The sequence below is a fragment of the Pieris napi genome, chromosome 10, assembly GCF_905475465.1.
Source record: "Pieris napi chromosome 10, ilPieNapi1.2, whole genome shotgun sequence".
Taxonomy (NCBI): Eukaryota; Metazoa; Arthropoda; class Insecta; order Lepidoptera; family Pieridae; genus Pieris; species Pieris napi.
In genome coordinates, this window is record NC_062243.1 from 7,894,819 (window position 1) to 7,915,080 (window position 20,262).

The 20,262-nt window shown below is 34.1% G+C and overlaps 2 protein-coding genes across 3 annotated transcripts; one reads left to right on the forward strand and one right to left on the reverse strand.

Moving 5' to 3' along the window:
• The first annotated feature begins 21 nt into the window (after nucleotides 1-21).
• LOC125052905 (NSFL1 cofactor p47) lies at nucleotides 22-6,928 on the forward strand. The gene is made up of 9 exons (XM_047653979.1): nucleotides 22-305; nucleotides 453-669; nucleotides 1,604-1,709; nucleotides 2,321-2,406; nucleotides 2,559-2,611; nucleotides 3,508-3,626; nucleotides 4,218-4,346; nucleotides 4,964-5,090; nucleotides 6,419-6,928. Exons 1-9 carry the CDS (start codon nucleotides 204-206, stop codon nucleotides 6,632-6,634), a joined length of 1,155 nt encoding a protein of 384 aa, XP_047509935.1. The 5' UTR covers nucleotides 22-203; the 3' UTR covers nucleotides 6,635-6,928.
• Nucleotides 6,929-6,953: 25 nt separating this feature from the next.
• LOC125053424 (stabilizer of axonemal microtubules 2) lies at nucleotides 6,954-18,602 on the reverse strand. 2 transcript variants are annotated; one of them, XM_047654799.1, is made up of 13 exons: nucleotides 18,528-18,602; nucleotides 16,742-16,889; nucleotides 15,479-15,682; nucleotides 14,446-14,632; nucleotides 12,662-12,804; nucleotides 11,485-11,576; nucleotides 10,991-11,101; nucleotides 10,692-10,788; nucleotides 10,012-10,198; nucleotides 8,849-8,941; nucleotides 8,595-8,707; nucleotides 7,490-7,583; nucleotides 6,954-7,220 (listed from the first exon to the last, which is right to left on the reverse strand). In XM_047654799.1, exons 1-13 carry the CDS (start codon nucleotides 18,533-18,535, stop codon nucleotides 7,138-7,140), a joined length of 1,560 nt encoding a protein of 519 aa, XP_047510755.1. In that variant the 5' UTR covers nucleotides 18,536-18,602; the 3' UTR covers nucleotides 6,954-7,137. The 2 variants fall into 2 exon arrangements, with proteins under 2 accessions (XP_047510755.1, XP_047510756.1); XM_047654800.1 differs by lacking the exon at nucleotides 18,528-18,602 and adding an exon at nucleotides 16,992-17,531.
• Nucleotides 18,603-20,262: the final 1,660 nt, after the last annotated feature.

Consider the following 20,262-nt stretch of genomic DNA (forward strand, 5'->3'; position numbering starts at 1 on the left):
AAATAAAGTAAAAAATAAAAATGGCAATGACACACGATGGATGATGACTTGCGTTGATTCAATTTCCACTCGATAGTAATTTTTTTAATTGTCGCGGTACTCTTTGATTTGTAAAAATATTATTATTTATTAATTTCAATAATTAGATACCTATTTCATTAGAGACGGTTTGCTGTGATTTTTAAATAAGACTGGTACTGGATATGGCTAATCGAGAAGAAACTTTGCGTCAATTCTGCGATGTTACGGGAGCCGACGAAAACCGTAGTAAATTTTTCTTGGAATCGTCTAATTGGCAACTAGAGGTAAAAGAAGCTTTATTTATAGTATAATATTACCGAGTACTTAAAGCGCTAAATATTTTTTTATACTTAAGCTTAATAATTTTAGATTAAGGGTACAATACAAATAACTAAAATAGTATAAAATCTTATTAACACTCTGTATCTTAGGTAGCACTATCTAGCTTTTATGAACATGGTGGTAACATAGAAGAGTCTTCAAACCCTATACCTGTGGCAGCTTCACCACAACCAATGTCAGAGAGTGATATGGAATCTCCACCTGGATCTCCTCAAAAGCAGAAAAAAGATAAAAAGAAAAAGTCAAATACCAAATTTGCTACATTAGATTCCTTGCAGCCAGATAGTTCCAGTGATGAAGAAGAAGGTTGGTACTTGGTGTCATTTTAAATGTTTTGCTACAGTAACAAACATTTAAATAGACCTAGTTAGTAGTTAAAAAAAATAATGATTTGTTGTACTTTTTCACTTAAATATATATATTCAATAAATAAATAAATTTGAAATTAGTGATAAATACTGGCCTGGAAATTGAAGCAATAGTGCAGAATGTATTTTGCCATGATTCATCTTGTTCTAAAAAACAAAACATAACTAACACAGAAGAAGATTTAAAACAAGAGTTGATGAGGTTGAAAGAAGAGATTATTAAATTAAAGAGAGAAAATGATCATTTAAGAAATGAAATTTTAAGATTAAGTTCTTCTGAAGGTCAGCTGTAGGAATATTGAAAGTACTTTTGTAGACACTAAATAACCTAATAAAAAAGCATTGTTTATATAAATTCTCTCTATTTCTCAAGAACTAGATCAATCTATTTATTTAGTATTAGGTTTTATATTTTTACAGTTTAGTAAAAATATAATTTTATTTTAGAAAGTAAAAACATGGTTGCTATTTATACATACACTAGTGACATTCCTGTGTTGTGTGTAACTATACTCTTCTGTTGTACATATTTAACATTTAGTTAATAGTAAATGGTTTAAACCTAATTTTAAATAAATCCTTACATCTACTGCATGTGTATGAGGTGTGAGAGGTGGTCTCATTATTTTTGTACATAGCATTGTTTTATTTTTATATGAACTTAAATAGAATATATAATTATAAATACCTAGTGACATAATCTGTGGTAAGAATTCTCTGAAATGGAAATTCATAAATACAAGTGGGCTTTTAGTATTTTTGATTACTTTGTGTACTTGTGAAATGTATCAGAAATTGTTTACCTAAAGGCATTTCAACAATTGATACTTGTTTGCAAGGACATAAAACATAGAAATTCTCTGTTGTTTCAGGTCAAGCATTTTATGCAGGTGGTTCAGAAAGGTCTGGACAGCAAATTCTTGGTCCAAGCAAAGGACGAAAGGATATTGTATCAGAAATGTTCAAAAGTGTTAGAGAGTAAGTTTTCTTTGAGATGTTTATTTTATTTTGAAAGTAAATATTAATAAAATAAAAATAAAATAGCCTTTATAAGTTTTAAAGTTAGTATATATAAATTAAAATATCCCTAATTACAGTGTGCCTTTCGGCAAAGGCCTCCTCCAATTCTTTCCACTGTGTTCTGTCCAAGGCGACTCTCCTCCAGTTTGGACCTGCTGTCAGTTTTAGTTTGTCTTCCCATCGTCTGTATTAACGTCCTCTACTTCTTTTGCCGTTTCGTGGATACCAGTGTGTGACAATGTTGTTCCTTTTGTTCTTTGAAGTAGAAGAAGAACGCATCAAATGTCCTGTCCACCTCCATTTTTGTTGGTCTATTCTGATCAGTATGTCGGTTAGTTTTGTCTTACGCCGGTGTTTCAAATTTTATCTTTCCTCTTGATGCCGAGCATACTTCTATCAACTGCATGTTCGAATGTTGTCAGTTTTTTCCTGTGTAACTGTGTAAGGGACCAAGTCTCACATCCGTATGTAACACAGGGCAGTATACAGTATATAAAGTAAATATTAACTTATTTCAAAAAAAATACTAAAATAATTATTAAATTCATAAGCAAAAATTTGTTATTTAGACGGGGTGCTGTTGTCTTTCAAGATGAACCCACTACAACCAATCGTGGACGTGGTGGATTATTTGCTGGTGTTGGATACAGATTGGGTAAATTACAAATTTACTACTTACTAAAATTAAATGGAATTACTTTGGTTAAATTGTTAAATTGAAAACAACTCCCCACTTGTTTATATATATACAGATATTTCTGGACTACACTAAATACTTAATATACATGTAACCTTTGTATCTTACAGGACAAACAGCAGATGATCATGAACCAGTGACTCCCGCAAATGCAGCGCAAGTTGTAAGTCAATTGCTATAAATATAATAAATAGGCTTGGAGTGGGTATATTTGTGTTGGTTCAATTCGTTTCTACTTTATGAACTCTCCTGGATAGCCATACTAAATAACTTTGTCGAGAAATTAAGCCGTGGAGTACATAACAATGGTAACTAATGATAAAATAACAACTGAACAAGATTTCTTTGATCAGCCATCATACATAATAGTTATTTTAAGCAATCAATAATTAGTCTGTTGTATCCTGTTTGACACCTTGACAACACTTCTGGCGACATATAATCGGCTCCAATCATAACCCTGAAAAGCGTTAACAAAGTTTTTTCGATCACTAAAGATAATCGTCGCTGTAGAATGATAATCGTATGTCCAGAGAACCAAACATTACAGGAAACGAAAAAAATGTTTCATTTCGTCAATGTTAGTTAAAATATTATTATGTGTTTTTGTCCATAGTTTTGGATGGTTAAAAGGACTTACTTATTAATAACGACGACTCATTGGTCTAGTGGTTAGTACCCCTGACTGCGAATCCATGTGTGACTGAGACGAACATCGATGTGATGAGCATTTGGTGTTGTGCTTAGGTCTTGGGTGTTTAAATATGTATTTATAATTTATATGTCTATCTATCTATTATATGTATGTATATCCGTTGCCTAGTACCCATAACACAAGCTTCACCAGCTTAGCACGGGACTAGGTCAATTGGTGTGAATTGTCAAAAAAAAACATAAATAAGTCCTTACTTCATGATTATACCAGTTAAATGAAAAGAGTCTAAGAATAAAACATAAATAGTTTTTTACATACGAGTTTTTTACATAGTTTTCTCCACATCTATGTTTTATAGGTATTAAGAGATAGTTTCATTAGATTGTGGTAATCTTAAATTCCAGGATCAGACCCGTTCAGTTCGGCTCAGACTATACAGGGAAGGTTTCACTGTCGACGATGGGCCGCTGAGGCAGTTTGTGGACCCTGCAAATGCTGAATTCCTCAGTTGCGTTCGTAGAGGGTAAGATCTGTTCAAAGTATTTTTATTTCTAGTATGCTGACTGAGAATTGAATTTTACTATACATATTGTTTGTGTTATCTTAATGTATATAAATTATGTGCCACGTTGTTTGTCCGCTATGTACTCCTTAACTACCGAACCGATATCAATCAAATTTGCGCACCGTGTGTAGTTTGATCCAACTTAAAATATAGGATAGCTTACATATCAATTTATACCCGCAATATTATTTTATTGCAAAATATTTATTTTATTATTTGATAATTACAATTCTAACAGATGGCGCTGTGTTGAAAGTACCAATGTTACACATAAGCTACAATTTAATGGCATAACCACCAAAAAAGCATGGTGGTCCCCATGACTGGTGTTCTCCAACCGTTTCCCTTGAATAGTTTACTACTATGTAAAATAACAAAAACCTTAGCCACAGCAACGCTTGGCCGGCCTGCTAGTAGATTATAAAAGATAAATTCACATTAAATATCAGAAACATATTGTTAAAATAACTAAAGAACTCTGTGCTATGACTACCTTTTCTCATTTTCATAAAATCATGTGTTAAAATTCAAGACAAATACAAATTTCAGGGAGATCCCTCCAGAACTGTCATCAGGTGGGGAAGTACGAGTTAGCTTGGAGGATCGACGTCATGAGGAGTGTCCTCGGGTTGTTTCTAAGACTCAGGCCTTTGCTGGAAAAGGACATATGCTAGGAAGGTATGTTTTTTGTTAATTATATTGATCCTTTGTTGATTTTTCGATTCACGAGCTCTGGGAAAACTCTACTACTTAGTAGAGAAATTATACATCAATAGATTAAAATATATGATATTGGTTATTAATTATCAATGTTGTTATTATCAATTTCTGTAGCTTATTGATCTGTGTTGATAGCTAGATCGTGTTTTATTTAGAGAAACTTAAAAATGTCACAATTTTAAACAGCCCGCTAAATTATTTTTATTCCGAAACAAGTTCTGTTAGACACTGGTGATATAAGAAGTACGTGAATTAGGCCTAATTAAGATAAATCAGGTCCAGTTAAATAGCCTTAAAACTCTTGCGATTAAACCAAAATTGTTACAGGTATTACTATCAACTTTATTCTTGATAACTGTCAAATGTCCAATAGTTTGACAGTTAAAATTTATTGAGTTTGATTTTCGAAAACAGATTTTTTAGAGCATCTTAAGTTCACTTAAATTTTTACGACTTTCAAGTTGCGGTCATTACAGAATGATCATCGGTTTCCTCTACTTCAACTAACCAGGTAATTCTTTCGATAAACGGAATAACATATTTAATGTTTAAATAACAATTGCATTTCCTTTAAGTCCGACTCCAGCGACGGTGGGTGCAACCGTACCCGTAGCTTCTCAGGCGGGAGACAGGGCGGCCAATCAGCGTGCCGCGCAAGAAGCCGTCGGCCTTAACGAGACAAATCCCGTAACTACTGTACAGGTAAGTTTAACCGTCTCCTAATTTTATAAATTATCGTTTATATTCTGATTTTTCATTCCGTAGAATTCTGACAGTTCATAAATGTTGCTACTAACGCATTTTTTGGAGATTATTGACCCCCCACCCACCCCCGGAACTCGCCGTATCGTTTTTCAGTACCCAAGTACAGTACTGTACCTAAGTATAGTAAAACGTTTCGTGACCACCTAGACTCTTTAGTTACTATTATGTGGTGTAAGTCGAAAAAAATATTAACAATAACGTGTAATTCAATCCCCGCCCCGCATCGTAACGTTTTACAAAAAGACCGCACCCCTCCCAAAATACGTTACGTAATACTTGAACGCTCCCTTATTTGAGGGCCTTATGTTTTGCCTACAAAAAGGTAAATCTAAATATTTACTTACTCAAGTGACCAAATACAAAAATAACAAATATTTCAATATCACGAACAATATATACAATTAACATTAATTACTTTATTTTATTCTTTACCTGGCATCACTGCCTACCAATTCCAGGTTTTGTAAACCTATTTAAGGGATATGAATTTATTACATAACTCCGATATGGTTCGTGTATCGGTCTTCGAAAAATAATTATCAATGTATAGATTAAACAAAAACTAAAGCGCCTAGTGTTTGTTATAAAATTTAAAAAAAACTCAGTTCAAAATTCTTCAAATCGTATTTTGTAAAAAAAAAATGTGCGTGTACTAGTGAACACACGTTAGACGTGAAACTTCTTTATGACCTTATTTTTCGAAAAATTATCTATATGCAACTAACTTTACAGAAATTGGTTAAATAAAGTTAAATTAGATAAAGTTTAACAAAAGGCTTTTAATATCACAGACTTGAATACAAATAATACAATTATTTCATTTTACCTTATTACCACTAAGATTATTACAGAATTTCATAAATTGTAATATAATTTTTAGTATCATTGTTATAGTTATTATAAATTTTTGTTATTAATGGTTTAGAATCTCTTCGAATCAACCGTGGTAGGGACGAGAAAAAGACGCGCGTAACGGTCAAATGTGACGCGTAACCGAAACATGTGACGCGTAACCGAAAAATGTTACACTAAATTTTTTTCCAACCCCGATAAAGAAGTTTCACTTCAATAATCGCAGACTTTATATTTTTTCTCAATATGGAGAAAAGAGTAGACTCATGCTCTTTTTTTTGTTTAATTCGTATTCGTTATGTACAGCGTATGAACATATGTAATAGGTAAAATTTTAGGTCCAACTTATAATTAATTAATTCAAAATAGATATTGTCTCATAATAAAAAAATAATTACTATTTTAAATTCCAGTTTCGGCTAGCAGACGGCAGTCGCCTTACGGGTCGTTTTAACCACTCGCACACAGTGGAAGATCTCTACCAATACGTGTCGCAAGCGGAGCCGGCCTATCAGATCCAGCCATTCATACTACTCACTACATTCCCCAGTGCGGAGTTAAATGACCGCACTGCAACGCTTGCTACAGCCAATCTATTGAACACCACTGTATTGCAACGACTTAAATAAACTTGTGTTTTGATGTCGTGTTTTTATTAAGGCTTGATATTAAAGCAGAGACCTCATAACGAAATGGGTTTTTACTAAAGTGGGAGTTCTTACCACTGAAACACGTAAGAAAATTATTTTGGAAAATTGCGTCATCCGATTCGGATGCTAGTTACGTTTTTTGATACTTATTTAATAGAGGCCTTAATGTTAAAACCAAATGCATTTTTCGCTTTAAATAAGTATACGGTTAGATTTCAAAATGTGAAACTATGCTAAGTATATATGTAGAACTTAAATACACACTTATTAACACTGCTTGTTTTATTAAAAGATAAAATAACATTAAAATTTTATTCAACAAGAATAACTAACTCTACATAACAAAGATAAAAACAGTATTAAATATCATAAATCGTTAAAAATTTAATAATTAACAAATACCAAAATAACGTCAAAATGGTATAAAAACGATGACGTCACTTCACTTGAATTTAGACCTTAATAGAATTACTAAATGGCTGTTACCTACAGCATTCGGCTTTTGGGAATGTGCACGCGCATGGGTCTGTCGCAATGCATTCCGCGGGGCACATGCAGTCACAAGCTAAAAGTAGTTTAAATTTAAGGTTAAAAACACCACACTGGATTTTTGGGTCTGCCTTCAAAAATTAAATTTAGAAGTTGTCTTAAACTCTAAAATAGTTAATGCATGCCATGAATGAATAGTGTCTTAATTTCAAACGGCCCAAATAAGATATTGAATGTTTCTATTTAAAATTTAGATAAAGTTCGACTAACATTTGTCATCTCCAGTATTTTGGGTACTTCCACTCCAGTTAGTGGATAAATATTAAAGATAAAAAAAATACTAACGTCTACAATCTCCATACGAACACGGATCAATGTACTCGGTGCAATCTTCACCGGGCGGGAGGAACGATGAACGGTAAATTGTTGTTCCTTCCAACTGTAACAGAGGTATTTTATGCACACAAAATTGTAAAAACCAATGTAGAAGGAGCAAATTTTCAGTTTTTTTTAATGCTTTTATAGTTCTGCTGAAGGAAGGAAATATTGAAACGATTTAAAATTGCTGGATAGAAGATGGAAATCGCTGTTATTATAACGTTTTTTTTTGTTACTTTAGCAGGTTCTTGGTCCCGGCGTACTGTTCAACACAGGCCTAAGTGAGCACATGTTTTTTTATTGTATTGCAAGAATTGCGTGTTATTCTTGATGTCATGTAAATGGATTGATAGACCAGTCAGTCAAGACAATTAATTCATAATAATTCCAAAAGTTTTCAAATTTTGATGTAAGGTCGGGAGTGGTATTAAAACAAACTATAAAATTTTGCAACCTGCTCTGCGGTCCGGAACATTGTTAAAATTGCAATTAAATTAATTTTTGCTGTATGGTCGTGAAAAAAATTCCAAAAGTTCTGCAAACTTGGGGAAGTTTTCGATATAATATTTCATATCACGTATAAAATTTGCAACCAACCTAAGTGTACGGAACATTTTTTGTTATTTATTTTATTTTCGATATATCTGTCAAATTTGCAGAACTTTTGGAACGTTTTCCTTGACAAATGACATGGGTCCACGTCCTTTTAAGTTACAGAAATATTTTGTGGTTTCATGAGCTATTGCTTCTTATGGGTGTTTATTATCTAACTTTAAATGTGCTGTTATATTAACTTTATAACTGGTCTATTGTAGTGTAGGTTAGGTTAGTATTTTTGTTTTGTATATTAATATTACTACCAAAGTACTAATTGTTACTAGTATTATAATAAAGAAAGTCCAGTAATTATGACGTTATCTAATGATGAACACTGACATCACAAACTTAGGAGGGGGTGCAACAAAAGCTCTATATTAATATCACGATCGGTCGACGAATCGCTATTGATAAAGCATGATGAAGCTGCAATCGAGTAGGAACTTAACGTTATAAAAAGTATCTAAAAATTAACCTTTTGACACGGTTTTTGATACTGTCCTTTGCAAGCCCAGGGTGGCCGCTGTGGTGCTGGAACACACACAGGCTGGTAGGACATCTTTTGTGTTGTGTCACTGTCCATTTTGGCTATGAAATTATAAAAATACATTGTTAATTTTGACAACAATTTATACAGTAAATAAGTAACGAAAACAACGTTGAAAAGTGCCACAATTTAACTCTATTTATACTCTGTATGAACAGATGAAATCTCACAATAAAACTTACCGCTAGGTTTCTCATAGCATCGGTTAGGAGCATACGACTCTGGTCGAGGTACTTTTCCGGGGTCCAAGAATGACATGCGGTTAACTGTGCGATCTGGAGATACAAAGGTTTTTAAAGTTCTTCATAAAAACACGTAGATATTATATTTAAATGTAAAGTTTAAGTACAGATTTTACAATAAGATTAAATTTATATCATGAATTGTAGCCTGTAAGTAGATGGTATTAAGGCTGTTTTATTGTCCATCCCGATGATATAAAAATGTATGTCAAAGTAGTAGGTTAAAAATATATGTTTGTTCTTAATGACAAGATCAATTGTGCGGATTTGGTAATGAACGTCGCATTACTATCGCATGCAAAAGTAAAACTATTAAGGTCGTTAAGAGCAACTTAATGGCAAGGGCGATTTAGAATCCTAAGGAAGATTCCATTTTTATGGACGACAGTGCTCGCACCGCACCGTTTTGACGACGTGGAAGCGTTACGATCCGTCGTTTAAATTGGCCAGCTCAATCCAGAAGTTCGGACTTCAATCTAATTGCATGTCTGGGTTGTACTAAAGAGACAAGAAAGATCAATGGAACCTGCTCCACATAACATCAGGGAGCTAAAAAGAGGCATTGCAGAAGCCTATTCCTCAAAAGCTTATTAAAAATATCGTGGAAAGAATGCCAAGCTGTGATTTTGGCAAAAGGTCACACTCGTTATTTCACATTTGTAACTTTATGTAATCAAAAAAGGAAAAAATCTTATTTTCTTCATTACCGACTACTTATTGCTTGGCCGTGTAAATCGGTTTTGGAGAATTCTTCAAAAATGAATAAAAAATTGCTAAAGTTAACTTCACGAGTATTAATTTAAACGAGTATACGGACCACGTCAGGCAAATTAATTTAATTTATTTAACTGGAATGGACCTTGAGATTTTTTTTGCAAATGTTTTAGGTTTTATATTTAAAATGCCCAATACTTTGTCTTTTAAAAATACTGCAGGCAATATTTTTTTTTATGTACTACCTCATAGGATTAGTTTTAGTACATTGCATGTATAATATAATTTACATGCCCTATTAGAGAGTTAAGGTATATCACACACATAACATAGAATAGTAAGTTAGTGGAAAGCCCTTGGTGAAATTAAGTTAGAAAAAAGAAACCAACTTTCAAACGGTTGCTCCACTGCATGAAACTTGGCTGTTGGTTTGAACGACTCTCTCATTGGCGCAGTCTTCGGTACAAAGTCGTGTCTCTGAGTCGTGAGGTTCTGCATCGGTCCCTGTCCCCACATATCGTGGTGGCAAGGGCGGATTGCTTGCGTTATACACACCGGGTTTGGTAGAAATGATAGCTGAAACAAATACTCTTGTAAATAACGAGCTAGTATAAAGTGTGCGGCGTGATAAAGATTATAATAGATTTTGAATTTGTATAATAAGAAATAGTAAGTTAAAGCAGTTTGGTTTTACTACATATTCACATCTTCCAACTTCATTCTATTACGAGAAATATCTAGCTACGACGCGGAGCAGACTATGAAGTCACTAAATTTTACCCTTATATAGCGCAAATCATTCTGAAGGGCTCATGAATCGCTACTGAGGACATCTTATCTCATCACTACCCGTCATGATTTATACAGAAAAATAAATTAAATAATTATGTGTAGATTGGTATCAATTATCATATTGGTCATATTATGTGACGCAAAAATAATATAGAATAATCTAAAATCTTGCAAGATAAATAAATCAACTTTAACCCTATGAACAAGCGCTGAACTTAAAGGAAAGTTTTAACTTTGTTAGAAACCGCTAGCGGATGCTAATATAGTGGGAACAAACTTTTTGAACAGTGTCGCCTTCCATCGCAGCCGTTGAAGGCATGATATTTGGTACAGGTTTTACAGGCTGTGGTATTGGTGCTGTGGCGGGGAGATAACTGCAAAATACATTAGATTGGTATACATATCCATTAATGTCATTTGTTATTTATCTCTCGGATATACACGAGGGATTTGGTTTATAACTGTCTTATTAACTAAACATATTCTATGTGTATTTTGTTGTCTTTAATATTATTAATGAGCGCAGGTTGGGATATGATGCATTTTGATGGGAATTCTAATAATAAGTTCCTGTACCTGTTCTTGTAAATAGTTTGTGTTTCAAAGCGTTTCGACGCGGTCACTGGATTATTACCGATATTAGGTAATATTGGACAACGACGGCAGTCAGCAGCTGGGTTTAAAAAACTGTAAAATAAAAAAATATGGTGTTATTCTACTAAATAAAAATACTAAAGCTACCACCACTATGTTTTTGAATACTTAAGCCCGAAAAAATACATTTGAGTTCTGCGTCTCTTACACTGAATTGATATTTTGATTGTATGTGGAGTGGATCTTTGTCTTCCGATCCGATCAGTAGTGATAGCGATGATGGTTTATGCCCTACCTTCATCGGATAGTTGAATTAAACGCCGTAAAAAGCCGCGTGAAGAAGAGTGTAAACTGTAAAGTCTACACCGGTTTTCATCAACATATGTATTTAAAAAAAATTTACCTTAACCTCAACTTTGATAGTTTAGGAAATGACTCATAATAAGGCAAAGCAAGTTAGTTCACAGTTGTATCACCTCATAGTGTAGGTGGTGTTATCTTCAAGCTTCTGGCAAGGTTTCTGATACTGTCCCTTACAAGCCCATGGTAAAGGTTCTTTCGGCAGCAACTTAAAAATATACACCAAGTTAGTTTTACAACATCGAATGCCAAAGTATGACGGACCCCGCCGCATTGAAACAGTCTCTGAAAGTACTGGTATGAAAAATCTTACTCTTATAAAGATACCTGGACCCTTACTCTGTAACTTACAATAGCAATACCGACAACGAACCCGATCCTACTAAGTTTTAATCCCGTAGAATCACAAGGTTGCGTTATCATCTTTCGGATATTGAGAGAACTATTTGCATACAAAAACGTATCGCTGTCGCTATAGTAAGTTACAAATGCGTAGGCGTCAAAAAATTCTGTACAAATACTGGATACGTATTTTATTTTTGCCAAATTCATGATATAGCAGGGATAGCTGTATTGCACTCATATACTTATACAATAAAGTTAAGTTCTGAAATACGATTTGGACATGATACATGATTTCTGCGTGAGAATTTATTTAGGTTAGGTTGCAGAGTTGGCCTTCTTTTTTATACGTGGACAGACTTTGGTCATAATCCTACCCGATGATAAGTGAGATGCGACCTATTGGAGAGCTTATTTAGCCGCCGCTTGAATAAACCCATGATAAACTGTCTAGGGTAGATTGAAGGGGGCAAGAAATTTTCCTTTGCGGATTCCTCAAGGAACGACGATCCAAATCGTGCAGTGCAGCATCTACCAGAATTGGTCTTGACAATAACTGATAACAACATATAATTATCGTGACGTAAGGACGAGAATGAACAAAGAATGCAAATGCATTATTAAATATTATTTAATCTGATATGCAATCAAAGAAATTGCATTTCTAAGAACTCAGCGATAAACGCATTATATACACCAACACATTAACAATTTTCCTGTATCGTAAGTTATGCATGTATAATTGCGAACTACCTACAAACTGTAAACAGCTTATTCAGTCCGATTAAATTATACCCAGAATCGCGCTAACAAAGTGTTTCCGAGCATATATACAACATTTCTACCTCAGCCACGGCCTTAGGGCCGGCCAAACAGTGGTTAGACTAGTGGAGGATCCGCCCTCTCGAGGCTACTCATTCTCCTCCATAAAAGTAATATAATAATACGAACTTGGTTAGGCATATAGCTTAGTTTATGCGTCGTGCTAGAGTCCATTTTGGCGGCTGGTTTTTCATAACACCGCTCTGGCGCATACGATTTTACCGGCTCCATCTTATCCGGAGGCAGATACGATAGCTTGTTTACTGTGCGGTCTGAAACAATTTTAAATCTAGTTCCTCCTTTTTTATAATACTCTAGGTCTTTAAGTTCGACCAGAGGCTTTGCGGCAATACTGTAACCGCATACGACATGTTTAGGCAAAATAAGTATTATGATAAATAATTCGGTATTACACACATTCTTCTAACCTAAGTACGCAATCGTCACGTGCTTGTACGTTACGAATCACGTAGCAAAGAAACCAGAATTTTATTAGACCTAATAAAAAGTCTTAATTGCGCGCTTAATAAATATAATATAACAGTCTGGATTTGGAGTGACGACCTCAAGATTGAGTTGAAAGCTTTCTGGTATTATTCTATAGTTAATATAACTGTATAGTAAAGGAGTGTAAGTTTTTTAAATGAATGCATAAGTTTCAGTATATTTAAAGAAGGAGTTGGCTTCAGCATGCGACTCTCATACCTGAGGTCGTAGGCTGTGCACCAATGGACTTTCTATGTGCGCATTTAACATTTTGCTCGAACGGTAAAGGAAAACATCGTGAGGAAACCGACATGTCTTAGACCCAAAAAGTCGACGGCGTGTGTCAGGCACTGGAGGCTGATCACCTACTTGCCTATTAGATTTAATAAATGACCATGAAACAGATTCAGAAATCTGAGGCCAAGACCTAAAGAGGTTAAAGATAGAAATTATAGCGTAGCTGTCCTCCTATGTTTATATCTTCATATAGGTATTGTATATTTCCTTGTATGACAAGATACAAGGAAAATGTTATCGTGGGCTACGTCGATCATCACGATGAGATCATCTTTCAGTAATTATTTATTAGATTACAGTGAGGGTTAAAATAACAATGACATAAACGCATAGCGATATTTGTAGCGGTCAGCAGTTCATATCAATTATTATTTTCTGACTTTGCTTTTACTGCAAATATAATTATGTTTAATTTTATAATGCGCTATTTGACAAGATTTTAAAAACCATTTGAGATTATGTATTTGTGACTTTAGATCCTACACTGATCTCTTTAATTTGGGCTTATAAAATATAAAGTAAACATTTATAATTTCAAGAAGCCGCTTAGTATTAGAGAGGCCAAGTATATTATTTATTGGCTTGGTAGTCATCGTCAATTGTTTTAATCTGTGACGGTTTTGTATCACGTGACCGACGAATAAAGATTAATTCCATATATATTTGAAATTATAGATTTTTTTGATACATTAATGATTATTTACTCAAGTTATTTACGCTTTTTAAAGCCACGATTCATAGTGTCATATATACCCAGCCCATTCTCTGGGTGTTTGTTTGTTTTAAGCATGCCTGATGTCGAGCGCCCAAATCGCGGCTGTGTTCCCATAGACATTTTTTTCTATGTATGCATTAACACCAGTTTAAGTGTCTGTGAAGGATCCTATCCTTGTGTTTGTACTTCCTACTTGCGTATATAAGTCATCATTACAAAATAAGATGTATTGGCAGTTCGACTAATAGCCGTTAATTAAGATTCGAATGATTAAAACAAATTATAACAATGTACAAATGTGTAGTAACAGTAACGTTTTTAGGTAAGTAAAAAAGAATATTTTGAAAGGGCAACAAAATGACTATCTTTTCATGATTTTAATTAATATTATAATTTAGGATTAGCTATTACGTACTTTCAAAAGGTGTATCGACAGCGTGGAATTTCGCTTCCGGCTTGAAACTCTCGCGAAGTACGCAGGGCTTAGCGACATAGTCATGTCTCTGAGTGGTGAGGTTCTGCATCGGCCCCTGTCCCCACATGTCATGGTGACAAGGACGAATTGCTTGCGTCACGCACACTGGATTTGGCAGAAAGGATAACTGAAAGTACAAAATATAATGTAACTTATTAGTATGAAATTCTTTGGTATAAGTATGTGCCTAATAAATTACACATCGAAATGAGACTAGGAAACAAAAATTAGGATGGTTGTCTGATGGCGACTTGCATTTCGTTCGTATAGTAGTACTTAGTAGTAAGAATCTCATGTAATTTTTTTTTATAATTTCTCAATATTTGAAATATTTCGTACTAGTTAACTGGGATAAGTTACTAGAAGTACTTTGGTACAGGTGTTGTCCCATATTCCAATATCGCCTTGACATGAGGTCTCGCTTGGTAACTTGAAATTTTCCATACAAATTAGACAACAATAAGAATAAACATAATACAGTAAATTTATTATTTATTTTGTATAACAATACTATTATGTATATTGAGGTAGGATTACAGTGTTGTTAAATAAATAAACATGAATTGCAATTTTTATTGTTAGAAATATGGAATTATTGAAGTTTCATTCTAATAAACAATAAACTACAAGCTCCTCATCAGAACGCCAAATAAAATTACTGCTTCATGACTGATTTGAGCGCGACCACCGCTGAGAGAGTTCGAAAAGTGAGTTACAGAATCGCAAAGCTGTATTAACAGTCGCCATATCAATTTTAAGAAAATGCATCAAGTACTGACGAGTAAATATGCCGTTCATATATTCGACATTCATCTGTTTAAGTACGCTTTGATTTGAGTTTAAAGTTTAGTTATTTTTACGGTTTACGTGATCGCAAACTTTCTACAATAAAGAACTCAACTTCAAATTCTTGATATGAATCGTGGTCACCGCAGATGCTTAATCCGTTCTAGTTTTTATTAAATTCAATTACCTTTTGGACTGTGCAAGACTCCATTGGCTCACAGCTGGGCACCAAATTAGGCGTAGGCTTTCGCGCTTCGCCCCGAAGATTCTTACAACCGTCAACAGGTAGATACGACATGTTGTAGGTTGTACACGACTCGATTCGCGCAGACGGCTTCATGTAACATCGCCGGGGTGCATAGGAGTCAGGTATTTTCGGTTGTTTGTAGCACTGAAACCATAGTTAGCTAATAATCCTTAGAAAAATTATGGGAATTGTAACTATGTTAACGTCGGCCATAATGTACCCAAGTTATATGAAAAACCAAATCACTTCATAACAATAGGTGTTTAAAGAATTCTCCTTAGTACTCCAGGATCATGCATCATATTCATCATTTAACTACGATATAAAATTTATATCCTTGATGAATATTTGGTAATGCGAAATGTCTGTTCAAAGTGGGTGCCGCGCGCGTTGACAATCGACCAAAAAAAAGAATTTCCCAAACGGTTTTTCCCTTTTTAACATAGTCGATTGACTGATTGATTATCTTGTACCATGCGCAACCCAATTTATTGATGCCATAACCTTCCAAGCCGACTTTTTCGTCTTTCCACGCTCGCTTTGGAGTCGGTTCAGTCACTCGGCTGACTGTCGATTGGACTCTGGTGTAAAATGATGAAGCCATGTTTCATCTATCGTCACATATCGAGGCAACAATTCGGATTTATTACGATTGAACAGCTTCAAACACGGCTCAGAATCATCAATTCGTCGTTGTTTGTCGAGCATTCGCGGGACAGAATTTTTGGCCTGATGAATTGGTTACCGCCGAAACTGAAGCCAATTTTGAGGCTAAAGACAAATAGTACTGTAAAAATGGAATCGAAAAATTGTATGACCGCTATAATCGTTGTACCGCTCTTAAAGGCAAATGATAATATAATAATATTGAATAATCAAATCAAAATCTACCAACAAAAAAAAAATTTTTTTCTGTGTCAGCCTACGAACTTTTCAGCTCACTTATTAATCATAGGATTATTTGACATGTGATCATAAAAAGCCTTTCAAGCAAACTGATCGAAAAAAGGCGAAATTAGAGTGTTATTTTTATATTAGCGAGAATTAGCATAGATAGCGAGAACTAGTAATTTAAAGTTTGAAAATATATATAAAAACTTCAAGGTAACCTGGAAATGTTATTACCTATCTCACAACTACAGTTTAATTAACTTGGTTGGATATAGATTTGTACAAGTCACTTATAGTCATGGTAATACGCACTGGCTTCACCATAGGTGGTTTTCCACAGCAGCAGGTCCTGCAGGGACAGGGCTGCTCCTGCTTTCCATCTATGGGTCTCCCGTCCCGCAAGCCTGATTTTATACCGGCAGAGGGCGCGCAAGGATCCGCAGCGGGGCATGGTACGCACCTATAACATACATAATCAATATGCCTTTAGGGCTAAATAAGGACTATCAATTACATTTTTTCTAAAAAAAAAAAATATACACATATATATATATATTCGTACCTATCAACTTAATGCTGCATATTTTGACTAGCTTATATGCAATCCCCCTCATCACCGAGGTCGTAGGTTCAAACTTAACTCTTATGGTGAAGGAAAACATCTTGAGGAAACCGGCATGCCGGAGACCCATAACGTCGAGGGCGTTCAGGCACGGAAGACTGATCATCTACTTGCCTTTTAAAAAAACAAATGCGACACAGATGCCAACAGAAATCTGGCCCAGACCTTAAAAGGTTGTTGCGCCACTGGTTTCTTTTACATGCGAATACAGTTAAGCCGAATTCTTGATTCTTACACTCTGAGATTTTTAAATTCTTATTATATTTCTTTGCATAAATAGCAGGTGATGATTTGGGTTGAGCGAATAATAACTGAACATTATGATTATTGTAGAGTTCTATTTCGAATAGTTTACAAAAACAACTTTAAACAGTATAGTATAAACAGTGTAAATATGGCATTAAATCTTTCAATCATTTTACAACAAGTATTTTCGCGTTAATTATAAAAAAAATAATCCTGTGTCGCTTCAAAAAGCCTCAGATTGCATCCAATCACCAAAGAAACTAAGATCATTTTTATTTCATAGACAAGTAGGTGATCAGCCTTCTGACACATGTTAATTTGAGACTTGCCGGTTACCTTAAAATGTTTTTTTTTTTCGTACGAGGGAAAGACTGATTCGCACATAGAAATTCCAACGGTACACAGCCGCTAGGCCAACATTGCTCTTAGGATTTATAACTACTATTCAATCTATTAAACTGCTATGGCCTTGTTGCCACGCATGAGTCATTTGCATTAGACTGTTTGTGCAACTAGGCTTGCTGACATTGAAATATCATTGCAATGCCAAATATATGATAAGAAATTAATAGCTGTCGTAAAAGGAAACGATAAACGAAAACGGAACGATAAAAGAAAATCTACGTGAACTAAAAATAGTTTACTTAAGATTTTGATTTAATTTAATCAACTCTTTTTTGTTGTATTTTACGTATCGGAAAATATAACCAAAATATTATATTATATTTATATGTAACTTATTTACGCGACAGATTACTTCTTTAGGTCTAACACACGAAATAAAAAAAAAGAGTTGTGCGCAGTCGGAACTAACTCTACAGTAAATGTTTACCACATTGTGAGGAAATCGGCATATTTTAGGGTAAGATTTAGAGACGAGACTTCGTTAAGTCCGACTCCCGTATGTCAAAAATGTATTGATTTTGATATAAGGGAGTCATACTTAAGGCAATGTTTAGATGGCAAAAACTTGACGCGCGTTTTCAAATCGCGCGACTAGACATTGTGGTATTTTCAAACAACTGTTCATATGAGCGCGCGTCAACGCATAATATGAACATAGCCTTACGGTCTCGTTTCTGAATATCAAAACTCAGACCTTCAAGTCGACTTTATAATATTCCTATTGTCTATTTATACTACCTTTGAAATAAACGGCGTCCATATTGCGTAAGCCATAACGTATGGGTTCAAATTTCGTGTACTATTAAAGATATTCGATATACTTACTCAGGCATGATTTAAATAAATTCTTAAAGGTGAATCTATAAAAATAAAAACTAATCTAAAAACTAAATTTTGTATAAACTGAAAAGATTTTTAGAAAAACATCACTATCGAAAATGTAAAAAGACACTGTCAACTTTGAAAGATTAGACGTATGTGTTTTGTTCTTTGGAAAATGTTCCTAATTTTTAAAAAATATCACAAAACGTTCTTATATGCGTTTGCTATTTCATGGGCCCTATAGGGCGTGCACATTTGGTGCATTAATAGATAATACTATTTTAGTGAATCAAACCACCGTGTATTACCAAGTAAGCCACGAGAGTAGAGAGCGTCATAGAGACCTATTGGGTTGCTAAGCTCTGAAAATAGCAAAAAGTGTATGTTGTTCAAGTTAAACTTGCATTTATTATATATTTAAATTTAAAAAAATGCTTAAAAAGAATAATATATATATTATAACCGGAAGAACTGGTTTACTCCGACGATATTCTTTAATATTTATACATTTTTCAATTTTTGCAAAGTAGTTTTACCACAAAATACAAACTTTATGTTAATATACACACATAGTCAGTATTTTTAAACTTATATAGGCATCACGCAGCCGCATTTATTAAACTTTATCGACGAATTTTTCTGACTTCGGCTTGTGGAAATCGTCAGATTATATATTTTTCGTCATCCTTAAATTATTTCCTTCAAAATAAAAAAATCAGCCACGCTGGAGAATGTCGAGATGACGTTTTTTTACAACTTTGCAGCCCTCCCCTTTCTTTACGTTACTTGCAAATTGTCAGATTAGCATTACATTACACTACTTAGCATGTAATTAACTCACCCAATCTTAATCTGACGCGCTCGAGAAAGTCTGATGATTATTTTTTTTAAGCCCTAAATGGGTGGATGGATAAAAATATGCATAGATATAAAATATTAAGTGCCTCAGTTACTTATTTGAAACACTTCGACGCAGTTGGTTATACCATAGGGCCATCCATATTTAGCCTCAGTGCTCCCTGGTACGATAGGTACCAGCATGAAATGAAAGGGCCGTAAGAAATGTTATATATGTAATGATGTAACATACCTTGATAGTGGGATTAATCTCTCTGGTATTTTTGGTAGGAGGCATCATTGGAATTATCTGTTCTCAGAGACTTTCAAATAAAGTTCAACTAAGTCTATAATTTAGAACTAATTACCAATGGGGAATTCGCTTATTTATAAAATATAGTCGAAGTCGTTCTTTGGGTCTTTCCTGATTTTTGAGCGTATAACAAAAACGCCCCAATTTAAAATAAAAATTGATAATATTTATCCTATAAGTCTGTCGTAAAAGTAGTCTATTACGATAACAATTATGTCTAATAACGAAAAACTAAACGTGAAGTGAATTTGGGAATAAAGTAAAAGAAATACAAAATGTCTAATCGCGAATTTCGCATCGATCGTCTGATCCAAAACAGTCTCGTAATAGGAAAATGTACGTTCAGTCAACCGAAACTTCGTATTTTGTTTTTCGTAATAGACCTCCAGTTATAGGTAAATTCGGTTATAGATATATCGCGGTCTTGATAATTTTTGGTAATATTTATAATTGTGTAAATATTATAAAGATAAGATAAATGTGGTTAATTAAATTTTACGAATTAGTAATTATTATGTCTCCATATTATCATACTACTATCATTAGACTAAACACATTAGTGTTCAAAATTATTATTTTATCTAAAAC